At 42.8% G+C, this 27722-nt stretch overlaps 1 protein-coding gene across 3 annotated transcripts in view; it reads left to right on the top strand.

The window, feature by feature from the left end:
• Window positions 1–27722, top strand: part of ccser2a (coiled-coil serine-rich protein 2a) — a 723588-nt gene that overhangs the window by 452821 nt on the left and 243045 nt on the right. For all 3 annotated transcript variants that reach the window (XM_070865515.1, XM_070865514.1, XM_070865516.1), the window contains exon 7: window positions 11357–11564. In XM_070865515.1, coding sequence (XP_070721616.1) covers window positions 11357–11564 — 208 coding nt within the window. The remainder of the gene's footprint in view (window positions 1–11356; window positions 11565–27722) is intronic.

Raw genomic sequence — 27722 nt, 5'->3', positions numbered from 1 at the left:
GCTGAAACGCCCACTCTTTTTTTATTATATAAAGTCTGACGTCATTACTCGTGCCAGGCCCAGAATACAGTTTATAATGGAAACTAATGCCCAGATTATCGGCGAGTGCAACTTTTGGCATTTCATCCATATATCGCCCAAATGATTGCTTGCCCAAAAAGACGTTCAAGAAAACTCACCTGATCTTAACCCAGCGGTCTGGACGCCATTTTGTAAATCGGAAGAAGTTTAATAAAAGTCTGCTTCAAGTTGATGGGACATTAAAGTAATTTGTGAGTGATTTTAAGGGCATTTTAGAATCTTGCCAATCATCTAATCACATTGTGGTCAATTTTGAGTTTATATTGTGTTTGTTGAGGACAATTTAAGATAGATTAGGACATTTATAGTGATGGGGCCTGTAATTTCTCAACCAGTATTGATGACTACTCACATGCTGCAGAATAGAGATGGGAGAAGGTTCATTGAAGAGCATTATGTGCCCAATCAAAGAGGTGGTCGACTGCTGAGGAGGAGATCTTACACCCAACGCATTTACAGGGATAAACGATCATACCTGGACTTGTCCGATAACACATGTTAGAAGGCTGTGTTTCCGAAAGGAAGTCATCAATGAGATATGCCAGCTAATTAAGGAAGATCTGCAGCCTACCAGCACCATCAGGACCGTACTGCCCATTGAGGTTAAGGTTACTGCAGCACTTTCCTTCTATGCATCAGGCTCCCTTCAGGCCTCAGCTGGTGACATTTGCTGCATCTCTCAGCACGCCACACATTGCTGCATTAGACAGATGACTGAAGCCTTTTATGCATGCAGGATGGACTTTATAAACTTCCTTATGACCAGGGAGGCACAGAGTGAGGGGGCTTTGGGGTTCTCGAGAATAGCAAACTTCCCCAAGGTGCAGGGAGTAATAGACTGTATGCGCATCGCCCTGCACAGGATGCAGAGGTTTACTGTAACTGAAAGGGATTTCACTCCCTGAATGTGCAGCTTGTTGTCGCCCACAAGCAAATCATGGCAGTAAATGCAAAATTTCCAGGGAGCATCCATGATGTGCACATCTTGCATGAGAGTACTGTCTCTGACCTGTTTTAAGAGTCAGCCACAAGGTCACGGCCGGCTGCTGGGGGATAAAGAATATGCTAGCTGGTTCATGACCCCCCTGCGAAAGACTCGCACAGAAGCCAAGAAGCGTGACAATGAAAGCCATATAGCCACACGCAATATCATCAAAAAGACAATTGGAGTGCTGAAACAGCGCTTCAAATGCCTGGAACATTGAGGAGGCAACCTACAATACCACCCTGAGCAGGTTGCTGAGTTCATTGTGGTGTGCTGCATGTTGCATAACCAAGCTATCAGGAAAGGACAAGTATTGCCAGATGTGACCGCCAGTCCACCTCAGGAGAGAGGGGAGGCGGAGGAGGAGGTCCTCGGGGAGGACAATCAGCCTGGTGATGAACCCATACCCCACACCCCCTTGCACCACTGGAAGAGCCCCGTGGTAGTTACACAACTGTAAGACTGTTAGGGTTAGTGTCCCAGGGCAGACAGTGAGCCAGGGCAGCTCCCCCACCCCCCCCCAGTCCAGGCTGGGTCACTGTTGACTGACAGCAGCCAGAGAGACTCACAGTCTGTGAAAAGCTGAGTGACCCCTTCAGTGCTCAGTCGTGCCCCCATCCACCAACCTAACCAAAAATGAGACAGTGCCCAAGTTAAAGAGTTGCTCACAGCACCCATATAATTTGATAATTCCCATTCTAAGCTAAAGTGGTAGAAATGCCGAGTGTTTGCGGTCTGTCTGTTTCCAGTCATTTCTTTAGCCCCAATGTTTGATCAAAGCATTTCAATAATAATTAATATTGTCAATTCAGTTTAAGGCATCTCAGCAAGATTACAAATGCACATTTGCACGGAATGGTTCCTGGGATACCTGCCCTCCCAGGGTTAGAGTCCTGATAGTGCAGGTTCCGACCCCAGTCTAAATCTTAACAGGGATTCTACCCAAGGTTACCCAGCTTAATTACAATCCGGCAGATTTACATTCTAATTAATGAGTCAGTGCATCATTATAATTATAAATGTAATAATTTAATACTTACTCTTGCAGATGCCACCAGACTGTTCCAGCACTTGTGGCACTGGTTTGGCTCTCTCCCATTGTGGGTTGCCGAAGTTACCACTTTGGCGATGTCCGCCCATATTCGCTGGGGGGATGGGGGGTTCCCACACTCACCCCGGGTTAATTGGCCCCACCGAGTCTCCACCTTGTGGACCAGAGCTTCATTGGCTTCATCAGAAAAGGCTTTCGCCCTCCTTCTCCCTGCAACATCACTCTCTCCCGATTCCTCATGTTCCATCTCCATTGTCTCGACACAACCTTCCTTTTCTCTCTCCCTCTTTGTCTTCTGAGCATGTGCAGATGACCCCTGACTTTCCGAATAGCGGGAAAAGTTAATTGACTGGAAAAAAACACGCGCATACGCAGAACGGCCGTTACTATGGACACCGGCCTTGCACGACTATCGGCCATTTCACATCGCTACAAAACTAGCGGCGTTTAAAATGGACGATATTCCGGCGATCCTGAAAAATAAAACAACCAGTAACGCCGGAAATATCGCCCATTTTGGGTGATTGCGATAAAAATGGAAAGTCTAGCCCAAAGAGTTGATGGTGTTCTGACAACATTGCTGCTCCTGACCTTCTCAGTGGTCGAGGTCCAAGGGAATGGATGTAGTAGGAACATAGGAACAGGAGGAGGCCATTCAGCTCCTTGAGCCTGTTCTGCCATTCAGTTAGACCATGGCTGATCTGTACCTTAACTCCATTTACGCACCATAGCTCCATATTCCTTAATACCTTTGCCTAAAAAAAAATCGAGCAATCTCAGTTTATAAATTTCAGTTGGTCCTCAGCCTCAACAAAGTTTTTGAAGAGAGAGTTTTCGATTTCTACTACGATTTGTGTGATGAAATGCTTCCTGACATCACTCCTTAATTTAAAGTTATGCCCCCATGTTCTGGACTCCCTCATCAGAGGAAATAGTTTCACTCTCTACCGTATCAAATCTTTTAATCATCTCAAACACCTCAATTAGATCACCCCTTAATCTCCTGTACTCAAGAGAATATCAGCATAGTCTGTGCAACATGTCCTTGTAATTTAACCCTTTGATTCCTGGTATAATTCTGGTGAATCTGCTCTGCACTCCCTTCAAGGCCAATATATCCTTCCTATGATGCAGTGCTCGGAACAGAACACAGTGCTCCACTGCGTTCTAAGCAGAGCTCTATACAACTGTAACATAACTTCTCCACCTTTGTATACCAGCCCCCTTTTCAATTGTTTTTTGTACGTGTCCACTAGCTTTTAGATATTTCTGTCAAAGAAACCTTGGTGTGTTTCTGCATAATCTATAGAGCAAGTTACAGAACAGAGCAGCCTAGAGGCTTTTTAATACCAAATAATAAGTGATTATAATATGGTAGAATTCTTTATTAAGATGGAAAGTGACACAATTAATTCAGAGACTAGGGTCCTGAACTTAATGAAAGGTAACTTCGATGGTTTGAGGCATGAATTGGCTAGATTAGACTGGCAAATGATACTTAAAGGGTAGATGGTGGATAGGCAATGGCAAACATTTAAAGATCACATGGATGAACGTCAACAATTGTACATCCCTGACTGGAGTAAAAATAAAATGGGGAAGGTGACTCAACCGTCACTAACAAGGGAAATTAAGGTAGTGTTAAATCCAAGGAAGAGGCGTATAAATTGGCCACAAAAAGCAGCAAACCTGAGGACTGGGAGAAATTTAGAATTCAGCAGAAGAGGACAAAGGGTTTAATTAGGAGGGGGAAAATAGAGTATGAGAGGAAGCTTGCAGGGAACATAAAAACTGACTGCAAAAGCTTCTATAGATATGTGAAAGGAAAAAGATTAGTGAAGACAAACATAGGTCCCTTGCAGTCAGATTCAGGTGAATTTATAATAGGGAACAAAGAAATGGCAGACCAATTGAACAAATACTTTCCTTCTGTCTTCGAAGGAAGACACAATTAACCTTCCGGAAATACTAGAAGACTGAGAGTCTAGTGAGAAGGAGGAACTCAAGGAAATCCTTATTAGGCGGGAAATTGTGATGGGAAATTGATGGGATTGAAGGCCGATAAATCCCCGGGGCCTGATAGTCTGCATCCCAGAGTACTTAAGGAAGTGGTCATAGAAATAGTGGATGCATTGGTGATCATTTTACAACAGTCTATCGCCTCTGGATCAGTTCCTATGGACTGGAGGGTAGCTAATGTAACCCCACTTTTTAAAAAAGGAGGGAGGGAGAAAACAGGTAATTATAGACCAGTTAGCCTGACATCAGTAGTGGGGAAAATGTTGGAATCAATTATTAAAGACATAATAGCAGCGCATTTGGAAAGCAGTGACAGGATTGGTCCAAGTCAGCATTGATTTATGAAAGGGAAATCATGCTTGACAAATCTTCTGGAATTTTTTGAGGATGTAACTAGTAGAGTGGACAAGGGAGAACCAGTGGATGTGGTGTATTTGGACTTTCAAAAGGCTTTTGACACGGTCCCATACAAGAGATTGGTGTGCAAAATCAACATGGTATTGGGGGTAATGTACTGACGTGGATAGAGAACTGGTTGGCAGACAGGAAGCAGAGAGTCGGGATAAACGGGTCCTTTTCAGAATGGCTAGTGACTAGTGGGGTGCCGCAGGGCTCAGTGCTGGGACCCCAGCTCTTTACAATATACATTAATGATTTAGATGAAGGAATTGAGTGTAATATCTCCAAGTTTGCAGATAACACTAAACTGGGTGGCGGTGTGTGCTGTGAGGAGGATGCTAAGAGTCTGCAGGGTGACTGGACAGGTTAGGTGAGTGGGCAAATGCATGGCAGATGCAGTATAATGTGGATAAATGTGAGGTTATCCACTTTGGTGGCAAAAACACGAAGGCAGAATATTATCTGAATGGTGGCAGATTAGGAAAAGGGGAGGTGCAACGAGACCTGGGTGTCATGGTTCATCAGTCATTGAAAGTTGGCATGCAGGTACAGCAGGCGGTGAAGAAGGCAAATGGCATGTTGGCCTTCAGAGCTAGGGGATATGAGTATAGGAGCAGGGAGGTCTTACTGCAGTTGTACAGGGCCTTGGTGAGGCCTCACCTGGAATATTGTGTTCAGTTTTGGTCTCCTAATCTGAGGAAGGATGTTTTTGCAGGGAGTGCAGCGAAGGTTCACCTGACTGATTCCCGGGATGGCTGGACTGACATATGAGGAAAGGCTGGATTGACTGGGTCTTTATACACTGGAGTTTAGAAGGATAGAAACATAGAAAATAGGTGCAGGAGTAGGCCATTCGGCCCTTCTAGCCTGCACCGCCATTCAATGAGTTCATGGCTGAGAGGGGATCTCATAGAAACATATAAGATTCTGACAGGACTGGACAGGTTAGATGCGGGAAGAATATTCCCGATGATGGGGAAGTCCAGAACCACGGGACACAATCTAAGGATAAGGGATAGGCCATTTAGGACTGAGATGAGGAGAAACTTCTTCACTCAGAGTTGTTAACCTGTGGAATTCCCTGCCGCAGAGAGTTGTTGATGCCAGGTCATTGGATATATTTAAGAGGGAGTTAGATGTGGCCCTTAAGGCTAAAGGGATCAAGAGGTATGGAGAGAAAGTAGGAAAGGGGTACTGAAGGAATAATCAGCCATGATCTTACCGAATGGTGATGCAGGCTCGAAGGGCCAAATGGCCTACTTCTGCACCTATTTTCTATGTTTCTATAACGAGATGGAATTGTCAGTGGAATGGACGGGCAGCAAAGAACATGAAATCACTCCTTGTATTTATTTGAAAGAAGTAACAGCAATGTGGACATGAGAACAGGATGTTCCTGCCCAAGAAGGTCTCAAAGAAAATGAAGATTGATTTAAAACCACAATGGAGATTTCAAGAGTTATCAACAAGGTATTGTTTGAAATGAGAGTTCTGACCAGGACTGAAGTTTATCACAGTATGGTCTTTTCCTCATACTTACACAATAATGGGTTTGAATTGATCACCAGCAAAATACATTTGCCAACTGCAGGGTCATGCTTCTTAGTTCCTGAGAAAAATGGCAGCTCTGAAACGAATATGGGAGAAGACTTGAGGCTCTTAACCGATAGTTAAAATGGATAGATGTCTTCACCATGTAATAACTGTTGTTTTACATAGGAAATTCTTTTAAATTGATCTAATAAAAGCTTGTTTAAAGTGTACCTACTCTATTGTGGTTGGTCAGACTTTCTTCATGCTTTCTGGAATATGGTTGAAGGAAAATTCCAGGCTTATGCCAAATGATAATTAATGCAGAATGTTCCGCCATGCCTGTTTCTTAATTGATTTCATCCAGTTGATTTCATAATTTCATTCCTACATTAAAAACAGGTTCTGCTTTGAGATGCCTTTAGTTATCCAATACCAAGCACTTGCTAGTTTGGAGAGACAATTAACAGGCTTTGACATCATATGATGCTACACAGGTGCTTTAGTATTGGCTGGGATGTATCGAAAACTTCTAATGTCATCAGAAGATTTCTGCCTTTGGGGAGTTATATAAAATTAATAAGTCCTCCAGTCAGAGTGGAGAGGGAAAATATATAGAAATGTTTGATATGATCCAGTGACTAAATCATTGTTAGCATCAACTTTTGGAGGCTTCATGCTAGAAACCTGTTTATGATGTGGGAAAACGATGTATGGTGAGGTGAGGAGCTAGGTGCGACTTCTGGGCCACCATTTCATGAAAAACATTTGGCAAGTCTGTGTTTTTGTTTGAAGATGAATATAATGGGTATACAGTGCTCTCAAATTAATTGTGCTGCCAAAGTGATGAACAACCCTTCCTATCTGAGCTAAAAGAAAGTTTGATAACTTTGCTAAATTTAAATTGTACGTTCAGTAACTTAAAGTTTGCCTTTCATTTTGTATTGGCCAGATGTTTGCTAATGTTCTGATTAACTGCTTAATGTTAAGAGTTAGAATAAGTTGGTGTACAATTTCTCAATTCTTGATGCTGGTTTCTGATGATATTTATGACTCTGGGGAATAAACAGCAGATGTTGTTTTGTAGACTGAAATCACCACTTTGCTCTTTCTGATTAACATTTGCTTGGGTTTGTCATAGGTAGGATAAAGTACTATATAAAGTTGTATGACAGTTTGAGAAAGATTATTTTAGGTACATGGATTGTGAAAACAATATATGTTCATGATAACAGAGAATTCAAAAATGACAATTGATATTCACTTATCTACTTTGCTGTCGAGACCGGGTATGTGCCAGCAAGCTGAACAATCTAGGATAAGATGCAGGAGACTGTGAGGGAATGTGGGTTGTGGTGTGGTTTCAGAAGGTCGGGATGGGGTCTACTGTCTACCACAAAGATGGTTTCCAGTTTAAAAAAAAAAGGAATTTAAAAGGCCGAGCTAATCTCTTTTTTGTTTGCATGATCTCCTTGGATTACAAATCCAGATAATCTGATGTATCATTCGAATCCTCTCAGTTCAATCAGGGATAAGCAGAGATCTGCCTTTTCTAAATCCACAACATAGATATTGATAGAGAAGTGATGAAAAACGCCACATTTGTCGTGCTTACTTTTATTCATGGGACCAGAGTCTAAGAAAATATTGCAATTTATTTTTCAGGAGCCCTTACTCCACCGAGAAGTAATCGCATTCCCCCCATTCTCCTCCATGGGTAGAGCTTGATTATATTTCGGGAATCGGTAACCCAGTTTTAAAAATAGTTGTCTGGTACCTTTTATATATTTCACATCTTTTTCTTGTTTCAAAAGCAATTGTATTTTCTGATCTATTTTACGCTTAGTCTTTTACTGAAGTTACTGACTTTAAATTATTTTAAGGAAGCTCATTGTGCAGAACAAATATATCCAGAGGGTTAAAGCATCTTGTGGTCGGCAACTATAAGCTGTAAGAATCTTCCCAATATCATCATCATAGGCAGTCCCTCGGCGTTGAGGATGACTTGCTTCCACGTTAAAAATGAATTCTCAGATGTCTGTTAAGTCCAATGCGGGAGCTGCAGTCTCTGTCGCAGGTTGGACAGAAGGTGATTGAACGGACGTTGGTTGAAATGCTTGGATTGTCGTGCGCTCCTTCTGCTGTATGCGTTTGGACTCCGCTTGATCCCGGTGAAGAGACTTGGTGTCCGGCGCCCTCATGGATTATTCTCTTTCATTTTGAGCTATCTTGTGCCAGAGATTCCCAGGTGTTGCTGGGCATGTTATACTTCATTAAGGAGGCCTTGTGGGTGTCCTTGAAGCATTTCCTCTGTCCTCCTGGGGCTTGTTTGCCCTGTCGGAGCTCCGACTGGAGTGCTTGTTTTGGGAGTCTCTTCCCAATATACCATTATACTAAGTCATATGAAGGAGACGAATATTTACAGTAAATATATGCACATTAACGTCCAGACAAACAGGGTTATGGTGAAATTGCTCGGCCAAAAGCCCGCCATCATCATTAGCCCTCATCACCAGCAGATAATACCTTGTCACTGGATAGCATAGCATAGCAACCATTATATACAAGACCTGTGTGAAATAGGAAGTCAGTTCAATTTGGAAAAAGGCCTTTTAGGCATAATTCTATTCTGTTCTGACAGAAGATCTTGAAACGTTAACTCTGTTTCTCTCTCCACAGATGCTGCCTGACCTGTTGAGTGTTCCCAGCATTTTCTGTGTTTATTTCAGATTTCCAGCATCCACAGTAGTTGTTCTTTTCTATTCCGTGCTGTTGTGTTGGGAGGAATCCAGCCTGAAGCATTATCCTTGGAGACAAAATTGCTTCTCTTTCATTCAGTGCATTCTGGAAGACACGGAGACACTGAGTCTTTGTAATCCAGTTTCCCTCAAAGTCAAGCATGCAATTTAGATCCAGAATGCATTTTTCTTCACACAAAATAAAATGATCAGGCGTCATTTTCAGCAAAATTTCAATTTTACAGTTTTACTTTTCAAAGAAAAAGATTTTTTTTGTTGGGATATCTCACTTCAGTTCTCCAGAATGTTGCATTCACTTTTAGTTTGCTGTTGCCAAATTGCAGGCTATTTGTGTCTCTACCTTTTTTGTTTTACATAGAAACATAGAAAATAGGTGCAGGAGTAGGCCATTCGGCCCTTCTAGCCTGCACCGCCATTCAATGAGTTCATGGCTGAACACTTGTTTGATTTGCTGCCTTTTTCTAATAGACTGATGTTGTGTCTTCTCCCTTGCTGTTACACTTGTACCAGTAAGATGTTCTAAGTGAGAGAGATTAGGTACGTAACATTGCTGCCAAATATGTCTCCTTATGCAAGATATTGAGACAGAGTTTGTTATTTGCCTGATAATCTGGCTAAAGTTCCGCGCCTGCAAACTTCTTCTTGATGTACCAGTGAAGCAATTAGAGATAAGCTTACCTTGCAGTATTAACAGCATTCGGCGGGTGGGGGAAACGAGCAGGCAACCCGACTACAATAGCTTGCATTTCTGTAGTGTTTAACACAGAAAGGTGCTTCACAGAGACGCAAGGAAAGAAAAATTGAGCCAAAGGAGGAGATGTTGAGAAGCACAGCCAAAAGCATGCTGTGCGTTTTAGGGAGGGTCTTAAAGGGAATTGGAGAAGTCGAGGTGTTTAGGGAGAGAATTCCAGAGCATGGGGCTTGGGTGGCTGAAGTCTCAGCTGCTAACTGGGCCCAAGATATCTGGAGTCAGAAGGCTGAAGAGTTTCAGGCAAGTGTAAGAAGCTATATTCGATAGATATAGAAATATTGGAGGAACCTGAACCAATGCAAGTCAATGAGGAGATGCGTGAGTGGGGCTGAGTATGGGATCGGCAGCTGAATTTTGCATGAGCTTAAGTTGAAGCATGGGAGGCTGGCCAGGAGGTCAAGCCTGGAGGTGAAGATTGGCTGAGCATTTCAGCCACTGAAGTAGGTGAAAGCGAGCATATAAAAATGTAAAGAATGAGAAGAAGTGCCACATTATCTGGGCTAGGATGAAATATGTATAACATTTGATGTATGAATGAAATCTAACTCAAAAGTTTAATTCTGGATCTGAATTCGATAGATTGTGTTGCAACTCAGGTTATGTGCAGTGCTGAATATCGTATAGTTGACATTTTTTTCATGATGCAAACGTGTGTAAAAATTGTATGTATAACTACAAATGATGCAGAATTGTAACACCACTGTGAGATCAAGAAAAATATTCCCTAAATTGGGTGTTCCAAGCTAGAATTCTCCCTACTCAGCAGACTCGTGCTCAGAATGTTGTATCTTTTCGATCAGGGTTGATTTCTTCAACAATGCTTTGGTGTCCCGATGGCCAGTTTAGGTATTTATCTCAGCATTGGAACAGCCTTTTTAGGCATTATACGCAGCATTAGAAAGATAAATGTGATGCACAAAACACTGGCAGCCAAAAAAAAAATCCTGTTCTTCAATCAAGCCATGAACCCTTCCATCAGCTAGTTACTGGTGATGGTGGAAAAAAACTGAGATTTGACTTCCTATCTTGCAGCTGTGAATCCAAAACCTTCACATCTCTATCTCCACACTTAACCAATAGTATCTGTTAGTGTTAGTGTTTATCAGAAGAATCACTCAACACTCAGAGTCGGTTCCAATGCCAGTGCGGCCTTTATTGACACCAGTGGGGAGGAAGTCACAGGACTGGATCCAGGCTTCTCTCCGCCGAACAAAGAAACTCATCGATATTTATATGTTTTACAATAGTTCTTTACAGTTACTCAGCCCATTTCGGCTGGACACAATCCAATCATAACGATTATAGATTACATATAGGTTTCTTTAACCCAATAGAATTTCCCTGATATCTCAGGAACTGCATGTTCAGGTTTTGTCAGCTCGGGCTGATTAATGACCTCGTTATGTGAGGCAGATTCTCCCTTTATCTCTCTTCCTTGGACTTCGGCTGTGTGAAATCACTGGTTCATTGTATCCCAGGCATTCCTGGTAGTGGGCCTCACAGGATCATTGCTCGGTCAGTCCCAGTTCATTACTTGACTAACGGGGCTCCCATCATGCTTGGGCAGCCATTTTATATGTGGCCATTTTAAACTTATATGAGTTTAGATATATTCAGCAGGTGCCTAATGCTGAGTGTTTTATATATTCAGCAGGTGCCTAATGCCTACAGTATCCATGCCCCGCCTGCTAATTGAAAATACAGTCATTAGAAGTATTTTCAATGTTCTATTTTTCTCATAAAATACAAGGAATGACCATGGATTGTTTTTCCCCCCCCAGGAGCCCCGTTTCCCAGGAGCCTCCAGTGGGCCATTTTGATTGGCATGCAGCATCAAGTTACTACCGGCCTCCCAGCAGTCACATGAGACCCTCTCGGCCAATGACGGAGAACACCGTGATGCTGGATGTACTGACACTGCGGCACATGGTACATGACTGCACGGCTGTAAAAACCCAGATACTTAAATTGAAGAGATTGCTGCAACAGGTACACTATTTACAATCACCAATAATAAAACTTATTGTCCATATTGTGTTCATTAGATAGTAAAACTATTGTACTAGGTCGCATGCTGAAGATACAAGGCAGAACTCTAGAAAAATAATTTCTGAAGTATATTCGAGCTTTATGTGTAGACCTTTGCTACACTTAAGTGTAGAATAGAACTGTACTCGTGTTTTATGTATAGAATCATATTTATTTCCACTGCCACAACCAGTTCCCTCTAACAACATGATCTGAATAACAATTTTGTAAGTAAGCAGGAAAAGATTTCATGGGCAACTGCATCACTAAGCTAAGCTGCAAAGAAATCTTGCCCTATCTTCACTCCATCACGTCCATGCACAAGACTAGTTTTATATCTCTTTTACATGATTGGTGTACACAGTAAAACAATTCCGGTCAGCTCAATCATCAACCTGACCAAAGTGATGTGGGATAAAGAAAACCAAAAATATCTGTCCCAGTAGTTGCACTTTTTTATTTTGTTTATTGCTTCAGTAATAATGGTGAAGGAGAGAGAGAAAGAGAGGTTGATGCCCGGGATGGATAATTATATGAACATAAATAGAAGCAGGGGTGGACCATTCGGCCCCTCGAGCCCGCTCCACCATTCAATAAGCTCATGGCTGATCTTCTACCTCAACTGCACATTTTCTGCCCTATCCCCATATCCCTTGGTACCCTTAGTATCCAAAAATCGAATGATACACTGCTTTGAGTACTGTTGAGGGGGGATGACTCATCAGGGAGGGCAGCAGCAGCCAAGTTCATGGCACCGTGGCTGGCTCTGTTGCACAGGACGGCAGGAAAAAGAGTGGGAGAGCGATAGTGATAGGGGATTCAATTGTAAGGGGAATAGATAGGCGTTTCTGCAGCCGCAACAGAGACTCCAGAATGGTATGTTGCCTCCCTGGTGCAAGGGTCAAGGATGTCTCGGAGCGGGTGCAGGATATTCTGAAAAGGGAGGGAGACCAGCCAGTTGTCATGGTGCACATTGGTACCAACGCCATAGGTAAAAAAAAAGGGATGAGGTCTTATGCGACGAATTTAAGGAGCTAGGAGCTAAATTAAAAAGTAGGACCTCAAACGTAGTAATCTCGGGATTACTACCAGTGCCACATGCTAGTCAGAGTAGGAATCGCAGGATAGCGCAGATGAATACGTGGCTTGAGCAGTGGTGCAGCAGGGAGGGATTCAAATTCCTGGGCATTGGAACCGGTTCTGGGGGAGGTGGGACCAGTACAAACCGGACGGTCTGCACCTGGGCAGGACCGGAACCAATGTCCTAGGGGGAGTGTTTGCTAGTGCTGTTGGGGAGGAGTTAAACTAATATGGCAGGGGGATGGGAACCAATGCAGGGAGACCGAGGGAAACAAAATGGAGACAGAAGCAAAAGACAGAAAGGAGATGAGTAAAAGTGGAGGGCAGAGAAACCCAAAGCAAAAAGGGCCACTGTACAGCAAAATTCTAAAGGGTCAAAGTGTAATAAAAAGGCAAGCCTGAAAGCTCAATGCAAGGAGTATTCGGAACCCAGGAGAGGGCTCTGAGCTAGTTAGAGTGGGTGAGAGCGCAGATGAACAGGACTCCAAGAAAGAATGCAAAAGGCAGGAGGCAACAGAGCAGAGTAGCACTGGGATAAGTGTAAACCCAAAAGGTGATAGGAAGGGACAATATGTATGAATATAAAGGGGCTGCAGGAGGGGTCAAAACTAAAAATCATGGTTTAAAAACTAGTATTAAAACACACTACCTAAACGCACGCAGCATTCGAAATAAAGTAAATGAGTTGACGGCACAAACCATTACAAATGGGTATGATTTGGTGGCCATTACAGAAACGTGGTTGCAGGGTGGCCAAGACTGGGAATTAAACATACAGGGGTATCTGACAATTCGGAAGGATAGACAAGAAGGGAAAGGAGGTGTGGTAGCTCTGTTAATAAAGGATGATATCAGGACAGTTGTGAGAGATGATATTGGCTCTAATGAACAAAATGTTGAATCATTGTGGGTGGAGATTAGAGATAGTAAGGGGAAAAAGTCACTGGTGGGCGTAGTTTATAGGCCCCCAAATAATAACTTCATGGTGGGGCGGACAATAATCAAGGGAATAATGGAGGCATGTGAAAAAGGAACGGCAGTAATCATGGGGGCTTTTAACCTACATATCGATTGGTCAAATCAAATCGCACGGGGTAGCCTGGAGGAGGAATTCATAGAATGCATACGGGATTGTTTTTTAGAACAGTATGTTACAGAACCTACAAGCGAGCAAGCTATCTTAGATTTGGTCCTGTGTAATGAGACAGGAAAATTAAATGATCCCCTAGTAAAAGATCCTCTCGGAATGAGTGATCACAATATGGTTGAATTTGTAATACAGATTGAGGGTGAGGAAGTAGTGTCTCAAACGAGCGTACTATGCTTAAACAAAGAGGACTACAGTGGGATGAGGGCAGAGTTAGCTAAAGTAGACTGGGAACACAGACTAAACGGTGGCACAATTGAGGAACAGTGGAGGACTTTTAAGGAGCTCTTTCATAGTGCTCAACAAAAATATATTCCAGTGAAAAAGAAGGGCGGTAAGAGAAGGGATAACCAGCCATGGATAACCAAGGAAATAAAGGAGAGTATCAAATTAAAAACCAATGCGTATAAGGTGGCCAAGGTTAGTGGGAAACTGGAAGATTGGGAACATTTTAAACAACAGCAAAGAATGACTAAGAAAGCAATAAAGGAAAGATAGATTACAAAAGTAAACTTGCGCAAAACATAAAAACAGATAGTAAAAGCTTTTACCCATATATAAAACGGAAGAGAGTGACTAAAGTAAATGTTGGTCCCTTAGAAGATGAGAAGGGGGATTTAATAATGGGAAATGTGGAAATGTCTGAGACCTTAAACAATTATTTTGCTTTGGTCTTCACAGTGGAAGACACAAAAACCATACCAAAAATTGCTGGTCACGGGAATGTGGGAAGGGAGGACCTTGAGACAATCACTATCACTAGGGAGGTAGTGCTGGACAGGCTCATGGGACTCAAGGTAGACAAGTCCCCTGGTCCTGATGAAATGCATCCCAGGGTATTAAAAGAGATGGCAGAAGTTATAGCAGATGCATTCGTTATAATCTACCAAAGTTCTCTGGACTCTGGGGAGGTACCAGCGGATTGGAAAGCAGCTAATGTAACACCTCTGTTTAAAAAAAGGGGGCAGACAAAAGGCAGGTAACTATAGGCCTATCATTAAGGAAGAAATAGCGGGACATCTAGATAGGAATAGTGCAATCAAGCAGACGCAACATGGATTCATGAAGGGGAAATCATGCTTAACTAATTTACTGGAATTCTTTGAGGCTATAACGAGCATGGTGGATAGAGGTGTACCGATGGATGTGGTGTATTTAGATTTCCAAAAGGCATTCGATAAGATGCCACACAAAAGGTTACTGCAGAAGATAAAGTTATGCGGTGTCAGAGGAAATGTATTAGCATGGATCGAGAATTGGCTGGCTAACAGAAAGCAGAGAGTTGGGATAAATAGGTCCTTTTCGGGTTGGAAATCGGTGGTTAGTGGTGTGCCACAGGGATCGGTGCTGGGACCACAATTGTTTACAATATACATAGATGACCTGGAAGAGGGGACAGAGTGCAGTGTAACAAAATTTGCAGATGACATAAAGATTAGTGGGAAAGCAGGTTGTGTAGAGGACACAGAGAGGCTGCAAAGAGATTTAGATAGGTTAAGCGAATAGGCTTAGGTTTGGCAGATGGAATAAAATGTCGGAAAATATGAGGTCATCCACCTTGGGGGGGGGAAAAAAAACAGTAAAAGGGAATATTATTTGAATGGGGAGAAATTGCAACATGCTGCGGTGCAGAGGGACCTGGGGGTCCTTGTGCATGAATCCCAAAAAGTTAGTTTGCAGGTGCAGCAGGTAATCAGGAAGGTGAATGGAATGTTGGCCTTCATTGCGAGAGGGATGGAGTACAAAAGCAGGGAGGTCCTTCTGCAACTGTACAGGGTATTGGTGAGGCCGCACCTGGAGTACTGCATGCAGTTTTGGTCACCTTACTTAAGGAAGGATATACTAGCCTTGGAGGGGGTACAGAGACGATTCACTTGGCTCATTCCGGAGATGAGGGGCTTACCTTATGATGATAGATTGAGTAGACTGGGTCTTTACTCGTTGGAGTTCAGAAGGATGAGGGGTGATCTTATAGAAACATTTAAAATAATGAAAGGGATAGACAAGATAGAGGCAGAGAGGTTGTTTCCACTGGTCGGGGAGACTAGAACTAGGGGGCACAGCCTCAAAATACGGGGGAGCCAATTTAAAACCGAGTTGAGAAGGAATTTCTTCTCCCAGAGGGTTGTGAATCTGTGGAATTGTCTGCCCAAGGAAGCAGTTGAGGCTAGCTCATTGAATGTATTCAAGTCACAGATAGATAGATTTTTAACCAATAAGGGAATTAAGGGTTACGGGGAGCGGGCGGGTAAGTGGAGCTGAGTCCACGGCCAGGTCAGCCATGATCTTGTTGAATGGCGGAGCAGGCTCGAGGGGCTAGATGGCCTACTCCTGTTCCTAATTCTTATGTTCTTATATTCTTGATCATAGTCAATGACTGAGCATCCACGGCCCTCTTGGGTAGAGAATTCCAAAGATGCACATCCCTCTGAGTGAAGACATTTTTCACATGGCCGACCCCTTATTCTGAGACTGAGACTGTGACCCGTAGTTCTGGACTCCTCAGCCAGAGGAAACATCCTCCCAGCATCCACCCTGTCAAGCCCCTTAAGAATGTTATATGTTTCAATGAGAGGGAATGCATGGTTAGTTTATTGAGTAGCCATCATTCTGCTGTAATATTTTGATGAGGAAGGCATGTGTAACTGATTCAAATGCAGCAAACGAGAAGTTGCTGAATGATTTCCATTGACTTCATCTGTGTTGGGTTGTCATGGCAACGCTCAGTGTGGTCCTGGTCACGGAGGAAACGTTTGCAGCATTGCATAGTGGGGGGGAGGGAGAGGTAAAGGTGGGTAGTGACAGCACAGAGACAGCAATGCAAGTGAATGGGGGCTTCGTTCTGGATAAGGTTTTCTTCAATCAAAGGTACAAAGGACCATTCGCAAGATATTTATTTTGATCAAGTGTTTAAAGGACAGTGTTGTCACCTACTCCCCTAATTCATGATTATGTGTTGTAGTTTCGGGCTTTTGAGTTTAAATTGTCAATTAGATGACTGCAATAAGTTTAATTAGTATTGTTGGAACTTTAGTGGTTGGAAATGCAAACTGATGCCCGGGATGGCAGGACTGACATGAGGAGAGACTGGATCGACTGGGCTTGTATCCACTGGAGTTTCGAAGGATGAGGGGGGATCTCATTGAAAGATATAAAATTGTGATGGGACTGGACAGGTTCGATGCAGGAAGAATGTTCCCGATGTTTGGGAAGTCCAGATCCAGGGGTCACAGTCTAAGGATAAGGGGTAAGCCATTTCGGACTGAGGTGAGGAGAAACTTCTTCACTCAGAGAATTGTGGAATTCTCTTCCGCAGAGTTGTTGATGCTAGTTCATTGGATATATTCAAGAGGACGTTAGATATGGCCCTTACGGCTAAAGGGATCAAGGGGTATGGAGAGAAAGCAGGAAAGCAGTACTGAGGTGAATGATCAGCCATGATCTTATTGAATGGTGGTGCAGGCTCGAGTGGCCGAATGGCCTACTCCTGCACCTATTTTCTATGTTTCTAATATGGAGGCTAGAGGAATAAATGCCGAGCTTCAACAGTTATCAAGTCCAATTAAACAATAGGTACAAGTTTACAGCATTGATGGATGCCATTCAGCCCGTCATCTCTGTGCCAATTCTTTGCTCGAGCAATCCAAAATTAATCTTCTGCATTACTTTCTGCTGCAAATATTTATCCAATTTTCCCTTAAGATGCAATGGTGTCTACTTCAACCACTCGCTCTCTGTGGCAAAGCATTCCATCTCCAACAACCTGCTGTAGAAAGCAGCTTCTCCTAATCTGGCTTCACACTCTCGGTGACAATTTTAAATTGATGACCCCTCGACCTGACTCCCAACCAGCGGAAATAGTCTTTCCCCTTCCATCGATTTGTGCCCTTGAGCTGCCAAGAAAATGTAGTATTATTTATTTAAAGCTGCTGATCAGTTGGACATTTGTAAGTTGAGGCAATTTATATGTTTTCCATTATATTGGGCTCATTCTGGATGTATAACGAATTATTCCACAAGAATGACAACTGGTACATCTCATACAGAGAATTGTCTACTCCTATTACCTGATTCATTGTCACTTCGGATACAATCCTGCGTGTAGTGGATCTTATTTTTATTACCAACTTTGTCCAGAGTCGATTTTAAGTTTTGTCTGACAGATGGTCTGACCTGTAGATACAGCATGACATGATAAGGTGGTGTTATTGTTCTGCTCTGTTAATGAAATATATTGGGTGTAATATTTGGATTCGATTTTATTCAAGTGCAGGAAAAGGTATAGTAATATTTTTTGGGATGCATGGATAAGCATTTTGATCTGACATAAATTCTAATATATTTGTAGGGCACATGAATTACCTTTCCATACATCTGCTTAGTAGCTTTGAAATAAAACCTTCTGAATTCCAATTAAGTTTGGGAGTTAGCAACATTGGATAGCCTCATGCCAAATTCAATGCAGGTATAAGTGGCCAGGTGCATCCATGAGGGGGACCAGTGGACGTGGTGTATTTGGACTTCCAGAAGGCATTTGACAAGGTACCACGTAAAAGATTACTGCACAAGATAAAAGTTCACGAGGTTGGGGGTAATATATTAGCATGGATAGAGGATTGGCTAACTAACAGAGAACAGAGTGTCAGGATAAATGGTTCATTCTCTGGTTGGCAACAAGTAACTCGTGGGGTGCCGCAGGGATCAGTGCTGGGACCCCAACTATTTACAATCTATATTAATGACTTGGAAGAAGGGACTGAGTGTAATGTAGCCAAGTGTGCTGACAATACAAAGATGGGAGGAAAAGCAATGTGTGAGGAGACACAAAAAATCTGCAAAAATACATAGATAGGCTAAGTGAGTGGGCAAAAATTTGACAGATGGAGTATAATGTCGGAAAGTGTGAGGTCATGCACTTCGGAAAAAAATCAAAGAGCAAATTATTATTTAAATGGAGAAGGATTGCAAAGTGCTGCAGTACAGCGGGACCTGGGGGTACTTATGCATGAAACACAAAAGTATGCAGGTACAGCAAGTGATTATTGCAAAGGGAATGGAGTATAAAAGCAGGGAACTCTTGCCACAACTACATAAAGTACTGGTGAGGCCACACCTGGAATACTGCGTGCAGTTTTGGTTTCCATATTTACGAAAGGTTATACTTGCTTTGGAGGCAGTTCAGAGGCTGATTCCGGGGATGAAGGGGTTGACTTATGAAGAAAGGTTGAGTAAGTTGGCCTCTACTCATTGGAATTCAGAAGAATGAGAGATGATCTTATCAAAACATATAAGATTTTGAGGGGGCTTGACAAGGTGGATGCAGAAAAGATGCTTCCACTGATGGGGGAGACTACAACTAGAGAGCATGATCTTAGAATAAGGGGTCGCCCATTTAAAGCAGAGATGAGGAGAAATTTCTTCTGAGGGTTGTAAATCTGTGGAATTCGCTGCCTCAGAGAGCTGTGGAAGCTGGGACATTGAATAAATTTAAGACAAAAATAGATAGTTTCTTGAACGATAAGGGGATATGGGGACTGGGCGGAGAAGTGGAGCTGAGTCCATGATCAGATCAGCCATGATCATATTGAATGACGGAGCAGGCTCGAGAGGCCGTATGGTCTACTCCTGCTCCTATTTCTTATGTTCTTATGTGACGGGCCACAGCGGATGGTCAGTCTATAATGAGTCTGAGGGTCAGTCTGTATTTAATCAGATAGTTTTTCTCAGCAGTTGTTAGAATGACAGGGCCACATCTTGTAACTCTGAGTGATGTGCCCGATTAGTAGAAGGCTAATGAGCAACGCTCAGTGTGTGTGCTTGAGTACCACTGCATAAAGTTCAATTTCAACTTCACAGTGTAAGATGTACTGAAAATGCACCTGTGAAAATAGAGCCAATAATTCATCCTTAATATAGTGTAAAAATGGCAATAAAATGGTCTAATTCGCTTACTACCTTTTCTCTTTCTCTTTCTTCCTGTCTGTTGCTTGGTCTACCATGCTCGGCTTGTCTTAGAAAATAGATGCAGGAGTAGGTCATTCGGCCCTTCGAGCTGCACCGCCATTCAATATGATCATGGCTGATCATGCAACTTCAGTACCCCATTCCTGCCTTCTCTCCATACCCCTTGATCCCTTTAGTTGTAAGGGCCACATCTAACTTCCGTTTGAATATATCTCACAAACTGGCCTCAACAACTTTCTGTGGTAGAGAATTCCACAGGTTCACAATTCTCTGAGTGAAGAAGTTTCTCCTCATCTTGGCCCTAACTGGCTTACTCCTTATCCTTAGACTCTGACCCCTGGTTCTGGACTTCCCCAACATTGGGAACATTCTTCCTGCATCTAACCTGTTGAGTCCCGTCAGAATTTTATAAATTTTTCTAAGATCCCCTCTCATTCTTCTAAATTCCAGTGAGTATAAGCCGAGCCAATCCACTTTTTCCTCATGTCAGTCCTGCCATACTGGGAATCAGTTTGCCAATGAATTCTTTATCCACGTCAATACATTACCCCCAGTATCATGTGCTTTCATTTTGCACACTAATCTCTTGTGTGGGACCTTGTCAAAAACCTTTTGAAAGTCCAAATACACTACATCCACTGGTTCTCTCTTGTCCATTCTACTAGTTACATCCTCAAAAAATTCTAGAAGATTTTTCAAGCATAATTTCCCTTTTATAAATCCATGCTGACTTGGACCGATCCTGTCACTGCTTTCCAAATGTGTTGTTATTACATCTTTAATAATTGATTCCAACATTTTCCCCACTACCAATGTCAGGCTAACCGGTTTATAATTCCCTGTTTTCTCCCTCCTTTTTTTAAAAAGTGGGGTTACATTAACTACCCTCCAATCCATAGGAACTGACCCAGAGTCTATAGAATGTTGGAAAATGACCACCAATGCATCCACTATTTCTAGGGCCACTTCCTTAAGTACTCTGGGATGCAGACTATCCAGTCCTGGGGATTTATCGGCCTTCAATCCCATCAATTTCTCGAACACAATTTCCTGACTAATAAGGATTTCCTTCAGTTTTCGCTAGACCCTCGGTCCCTTAATATTTCCGGAAGGTTATTTGTGTCTTCCTTAGTGAAGGCAGAACCAAAGTATTTGTACAGTTGGTCTGCCATTTCTTTGTTCCCCATTATAAATTCACCTGATTCTGACTGCAAGGGACCTACATTTGTCTTCACTAATCTTTTTCTTTTCACATATCTATAGAAGCTTTTGCAGTCAGTTTTTATGTTCCCTGCAAGCTTACTTTCATACTCTATTTTCCCCCTCCTAATCAAACCCTTTGTCCTCCTCTGCTGAATTCTAAATTTCTCCCAGTCCTCAGGTTTGCTGCTTTTTCTGGCCAATTTATATGCCTCTTCCTCAGATTTTAACACTATCCCTAATTTCCCTTGTTAGCCACGGTTGAGCCACCTTCCCCGTTTTATTTTTACGCCAGACAGGATGTACAATTGTCTTGCGGCTCTCTGGGTGGGTGGGGTGAGGGGCGGGTGGCGGAGTGTCTGCTTCTGTTGCTCAGTTTTGTACAGCCTATCTGTAACTTACTCAATGTAATACAGCCACATTAAAAAAAAGTATTACTCTAAGATCAGCTTAGTTTGGGCACAACACCACTCTGGCGAGGGGAAGGAGGCAGCACGGGTCGTAGGCACGTGAAGGCAGAGCACTGGACCCAGACACGTGAGGAGAGAGGGCAACTGCATTAGGACTTGCCAAAAGCTTTCTGCAAATATGTGCCCCAGCCTGTGTATATGCACAGGAACCAGTTTCCTGTATTAAAAATAAGGTCTTTTTTGTACACACACTTTTCCATACAAGTGAAATTGTGATTTTCGATTGGGGGAGAGAGATATTTCAATCAAGGCCACAAAAACGCAATAGTACTGGTAAACTGCTTTAAGTTATTCTGAAGGTCATTTATATATAAAAAAATGAATAATTTTTACATGAATATTTTAAAAATGTGTAACAGAGATGCAGAATTTCCATTAAATAATAACTGAAATGGCAGTGAATAATTGCCCATTTGGCTGACTGACATGTATTTGACAGCCCAGCTCATTTAGACTGGTGTGGGTATGGAAATGACATTGTTTATTAATAGATAAAGGTGTTAATGAACTGGCAGTGTACCTTTCTGTGCAATGAGATTCAATTAAACATAAGCAACTTGTCACTTTCACATTGGTAAGATTAACACCGCCAATGTCCTTACAGCATATGGCACTTGGTGTCAAATTATTTTTGTCTTGGTGAAGATGGGGCTGAGCAGGGAAAAAGTATAATTGTGCCTAAAGCAGAAAATGAGGATGTGAAACATGCAGTCACATTTGTAGAATACAAAGCTTTCTGATCCAAAAATACCAACAATAACACAATGGGTGACAAGATCACACTGTCATACCCAGCAGTTTAAACTTGACACAATGGAAACGGGTAAGTTATAACAGCCAGAACATCATCTTGTCCATCTCCTTGCCCAAATGAAGCTGATATGTATCAAAAATATTTGCTCTATCGTGGTCTTGTATTCTGAGAGTTATGGAATGATACTGAACAGACAAGGCAATCCCAGCCTGCACTGCAATAAAACGACTGCGACTGCCGCTTCGAACCTTTGAGCTGGCACAGGTATGATGGGCTGAATGATCTCTTTCAGTGCTGACATTTCTGTGATTCTACATGGAAAAGACCAATTAACACTGCTGAGAAACTGGGAGTGTCTTTCCTCTCAATAATCCCTGATTCTCAGAGAGCAGGAACACAGTTAGAGAGGTACATCATTCATGTGGGCAAGTTGTGGGATGTTTTGTGAGGAGCACTGGGCATCAGAGGTAAGGACAGGGGGGAGAAATTGGACATAGGTTTGTGGAAAACTCATTACAGTGATGTGGCAAAATCCACACAGTTCGGCACTTGTTTGGCCTCATCATTCCATCCAAAAACTTTGGCCAGCCAATCCAAGAGACCATAAAAACCATGCCGTGTTTTGTTGTGTCCCCGAACCCAGCCCTGTTCCTGCTGGGTTTTCTACCAGAGATCCCCCCTCCCCTGAGGCCTGCATATTGTTGTGAGAAGTTAGAAAGAGGGAGCTTAAGCTGCACAATAAATGCAGAAATATTGTTTCCCCATAAGTGAGGAAGCTGCAAACAATTATGTCAGATATTGAATAAAACCTAATTATATGAAAGATTGAGGGATATTGACACGTAATGAAGGTCTGAACTACCAGCTTGTATCATTGTTCTGTGTTTGATGTGAAGCACCTTGGGACGTTTCACTACGTTAAGGGCGGTATATAAATACAAGTTTTTGTTGTGTTGGAATTCCCCCTCCACGTGTGTCTCACTGCATGAGTGAAATAGCACGATAACTATGTCGAGGGGTTATGCAGCCAATGTCTGGGTCGGCCACCACTTTGAACACATTGCTCAATGATGCCATTATCTCTCTCCTATTTTTTTGTAAATCACCTGAACACACAAGCATTAGGAAAAGCAAACTCGCTTTATGTAAGCACAAGCCATTATATTTTCTCTGCAGAGTCCCGCATAATATTAAAATCTTCTGGGAGTAAAATAAGCCGAGAAAATATCAGGTTGGAAATGTGATTTTTTTCAGTCCTGTTTCTTAGTCCAATGAAGCATGGTCCAGCTCCCCTGCTGGGCCACAATAACATGAACATAAAAAGTCATTGATTCATATTTGCTGCTAGGCTGCATTGATTTTAGTGTGGGGGACGGGGGAGGGGGAAGGGGGCGGTGGTAAGATATAGAAAAATACAGTTCTAGTTCTCTCAGTAAACTGACTGGAATGCTATTGTGGTTGGAACTCATACTGACTACAAAGAGCAATGCCAAGCAATGTTGCCCTTAATTGTCTGGGGGCCACAAGGACCCTTTAACGGCTGCGCAGCCCATTCAAACGTCTGCAGGTGCGCGTTTTTTTCAATTTAGAAAGTGCCTCACCGGCTGCACGAGACCCCGGAGTGCAGCCGCGCAGCTTAAAGGGAACATTGATGCCAAGCTTAGCTTATTTTTTTATTCCCCTATCAAGCAACCTCGGCTACCTTCTCTGGTCCATTCCCCGAGATCAAACCTCAGCTGCAACATCTTGAAATCAATGGAGGTGTACGAGACTGCCCATCATCAGCTTGTCGCCCATTCTGCTCATAGCATAACTGCTGCTCAACCCCTTCACCATTCCTTCCCTCCTTGGTGGCTACATTTTTCAATTCAGATTAAATAATCACCTTTGAAGAATTGAAGCTTTGCATATTCTTAACATTTGACTTTATTACAATGTGAACAGGAATCTTCAGCAATTTTCACCCAAACATGCTTTCATTCTCCGTGATTTCAATTTGCTCCCATTGCAATGAACAAGAATATGAAGAAAATTATATTTTTGAATGAAATATGCCTTAAATACTTTATTAAACAATTCAAAATTGACTTTTATTAAATAATAATTCAGTCAATATTTCATTTTGTACACGGTGCCTTTAAATTTGCTTTTCCAGTGGCAACAACTAGTGAGCAACCTGCGTGGGACCTCTCGATCGATGCACGGCTGCGCACCTTCAGGGGAACGTTGCTGGTGGGGCTCCAGCTCCTTTTGATGCCTGTACATGAGTTTAGGAAGTCCAATATCAAGTTAGCAGCTCATATTGTCCATTTTAAAATCTAAATTGACATTATAGAGAGGCCTCAGGGTTGGCTGATCAGGGGAATGAAAATGTCACAATTTTCTCTCCAACCTTGTCATCAGTCACCTCTTTCAATCTCCACTCCCTGCTCCATGCCCATCTCTCCTGCTGCAAAGAGCCTCAAGACATTTTTATTATGTGAAGAACAATCCAGAATGCAGAGTGATATGATGAGACAAAAACAGGCAAAGGCTGCAAACAGCAAATGGCCAACATCTGAGAGAGCCAGCGTTTTGGGTTTTGGCCCTTCAGAACTAAAAACTAAGGAAAGGGAAAAGTCTAGACAAACCGTGAGGAAGTATCTGTAGAATAATTATTGGATGATGTAACTGATTATCTCAGTCAAATAATGGAAAGAAGCATTGAAGACAAAGGATTACATCGAATATTCGGCCCAACCAGTCCATGGCGGCTTTAATGCTCCACTCGAGCCTCCTCCCTTCTTTCTTCCTTGAACTCTGTCAGCGTAACCCTCTATTCCTTTCTCCCTCATATGCGTATCTAACCTCCCCTTAAATATATCTATACTATTCACTTCAAACACTCCCATGGTAGCGAGTTCCACATTCTCACCACTCTGGGTAAAGAACATGCTTCTGAATTCCCTATTTATATTGATGACCTCTAGTTTTGCTCTTGCCCTCAAGTGGAAACACTCTTGTCTACTCTATCAAAACTTTTCATTATTTTCAAGACCTCTATTAGGTCATGTCTCAACCTTCTCTCTTCAAGCCTGTTCATCCTTTCCTGATGAGTAAAACCTCACATTTCTGGTATCATCCTTGTAAAACTTTTTTGCATGCTCTCCAGTGCCTCTATATCCTTTTTATAATGTGGTGACCAGAATTGTACGCAGTTCTCCAAGTGCGGTCTAACCAAGGTTTGCTACAAGTTCACTAAGGACATGTGAATGACTCGGACAATGTTGGTATTCTGGTTGTTCTTTACAGTAAATCTCTGTTCACTCTAACTCAGACTGTACTTGAGACATCTTGATGGTGATTTGGAACACATTAGAATATTGCCTTTCTTTAAATTAATTGTAATTTAGGGGGAACATATTTGAACATCAGTGAAAGCCACATGGCAATAAACTCTTCAAATATCTCACTTTAATAATCAGTAACAATTTTGTTTATACAATCTGGTGCAGTGATTTTGAAATTTCTGCGTAATTAGTTATAAAAACGAGAAAATTAGGTGAATGTGATTGCTGAAAACCATTTGCAGCAGCTCCGGGGACCTGCACCATAGATATTAGCTATTTTGAATTGGGAGGCATTTCGGTAACAATGCTGTGCATTTATTCTGGGCTTTTAGCACAAGGTGAAGCCAAGTGGTCAGCCTGGTAGTTACAGAGTCCGTTCACCGCAGGCAATGCCTTGATTAAATTGCCTGGGTTTAAATTGAACCCTCACACAGATGTGTTTTGACGAAAGGTCCACACTGGACCCTAATTTTCTCGTTCTCTCCTGACCATCTGAGAGATTCTTCCATTTTCTGTTTGTTTCCCACATTCATGCTGAGGCTGCACGCCTGGCTGGTTCAATACAAATGTTTTGACCATGTAAAACAACTTAACTCTTTCTCAATTTGCAAAGTGCCCACGAGCTCTGTGGATTCCACCCCCATCGAGCACTTTAAATACCAAGTTTGAGCCCACACTGGAGTTAAAGTCCACACGGTGTGGGCCACAAGTGGTGCGCAGCAACAGACCCTCGAGGCAGAGTCGAGCACCACTGCATTCCGGAGTCCGATCAGGAGAACATATTTAATAAATGGTGCTGAACTAGCACACAGAGAGATCATGTCCAGTAACGGCAGAGCAGCATTTAACAAAGGAAAGCAATGGCATTAACAGATCAGTAGGGTGCAAGTCTGAGGCCTTCACACTGAAGTTGTGCCGCACTTTGAATACTGTGTTCACTTCTGATCGACAAGCCACAAGGGAACCATCCACGTGGAGGGCGATGAGGCCAGCCCAGTCCAGAGTTATAAGGAAAGGTTGGAAAATTTGGACTCTGTCTCAAAAGAAGACCTTTTTAAGGTTTACAAGATACAAAGTGGAAAGGACAGGTTAATCCCGAGCATTGTTTCAAGTTGACCCATAGCTGCAAGGGAAAGGACTGTAAGTGCAAGCTACTGCAAGACAACTTCAGGACTGACCTCAGGTTGTGATTGATACCTGGCAGGAGGTCTGGTAGGACATTGGAGACAAAAATGCAGGAGTTGTGTTACTAAAGCAGTTGGATACTATGGCCCCAAGTTTCCACATGATTTGCTCCTGATTTTTAGGAGCAACTGGTGTAGAACAGAGTATCTTAGAAATCGGAATTCTCGTCATTTAGTTTGCTCCAGTTCTAGTCAGTTAGAACAGTTTCACTTTGGAACAGAATTTTTTTTTCAAAAGGGGGCGTGTCCGGTCACTTACGCCTGATTTCAAAGTTTCGGCAGTGAAAACTTACTCCAAACTAACTTAGAATGGAGTAAGTGAAGATTTTTGTACGCTCGAAAAAACCTTGTCTACACTTTAGAAAATCACGCGTAGACTACAAATCAGGCGTAGGGAATGGTGGTGGGGGGGGGTTAAAGGGAAGTTTACAAACATTAAACACTTCAGTTTTACAAATAAAAATCCATCATCAATAATAAATGATAAATACATCAATAAATTAACCAATAAATCAATCAAAAAAAATTAATAAATTTTTTTTTAAAATCAATAAATAAAACATTTTCTACTTACCGACTGCAGCACCGGGAGCCCTCCAACAGCGTGTTGGGATGCCCCCCGCAGTGTGTCTCTGTCAGTGTCTCTCATTCTCTGTCTGTCAGTGTCTGGGTTTCTGACAGCGAGGGGAGGAGGAGGAGGGGGGGAGCAGGGGGAGGGATGGGGGAGAAAGGGGGAGGGGGGGAGAAGGGGATAAAGGGGAGGGGGGGGAGGAGATGGGTTGGGGGGGGGAAGGAGATGTGGGAGGGCGGGAAAGGAGAAGGGGGAGGGCGGCTGAACGGGCTGGGCCCGAGACTTCGGGCCGGGCCCGTCCCCAGCACCAGATTTACAGCTAGGTGGCGTTGGGTCGGGTCGGAGGGAGCGCGGGTCGGTGGGGTGGTGGGATGGAGGTCGGTTTGGTTCGGGGCGGGGGGGGGAGCGGGAGTCAGGTCG

This window comes from Pristiophorus japonicus, chromosome 22 (genome assembly GCF_044704955.1).
Source record: "Pristiophorus japonicus isolate sPriJap1 chromosome 22, sPriJap1.hap1, whole genome shotgun sequence".
In the NCBI taxonomy this organism is placed as follows: domain Eukaryota; kingdom Metazoa; phylum Chordata; class Chondrichthyes; family Pristiophoridae; genus Pristiophorus; species Pristiophorus japonicus.
Note: the sequence above shows the minus strand (reverse complement) of the source record. Positions and strands in the feature narration are given on the sequence as shown.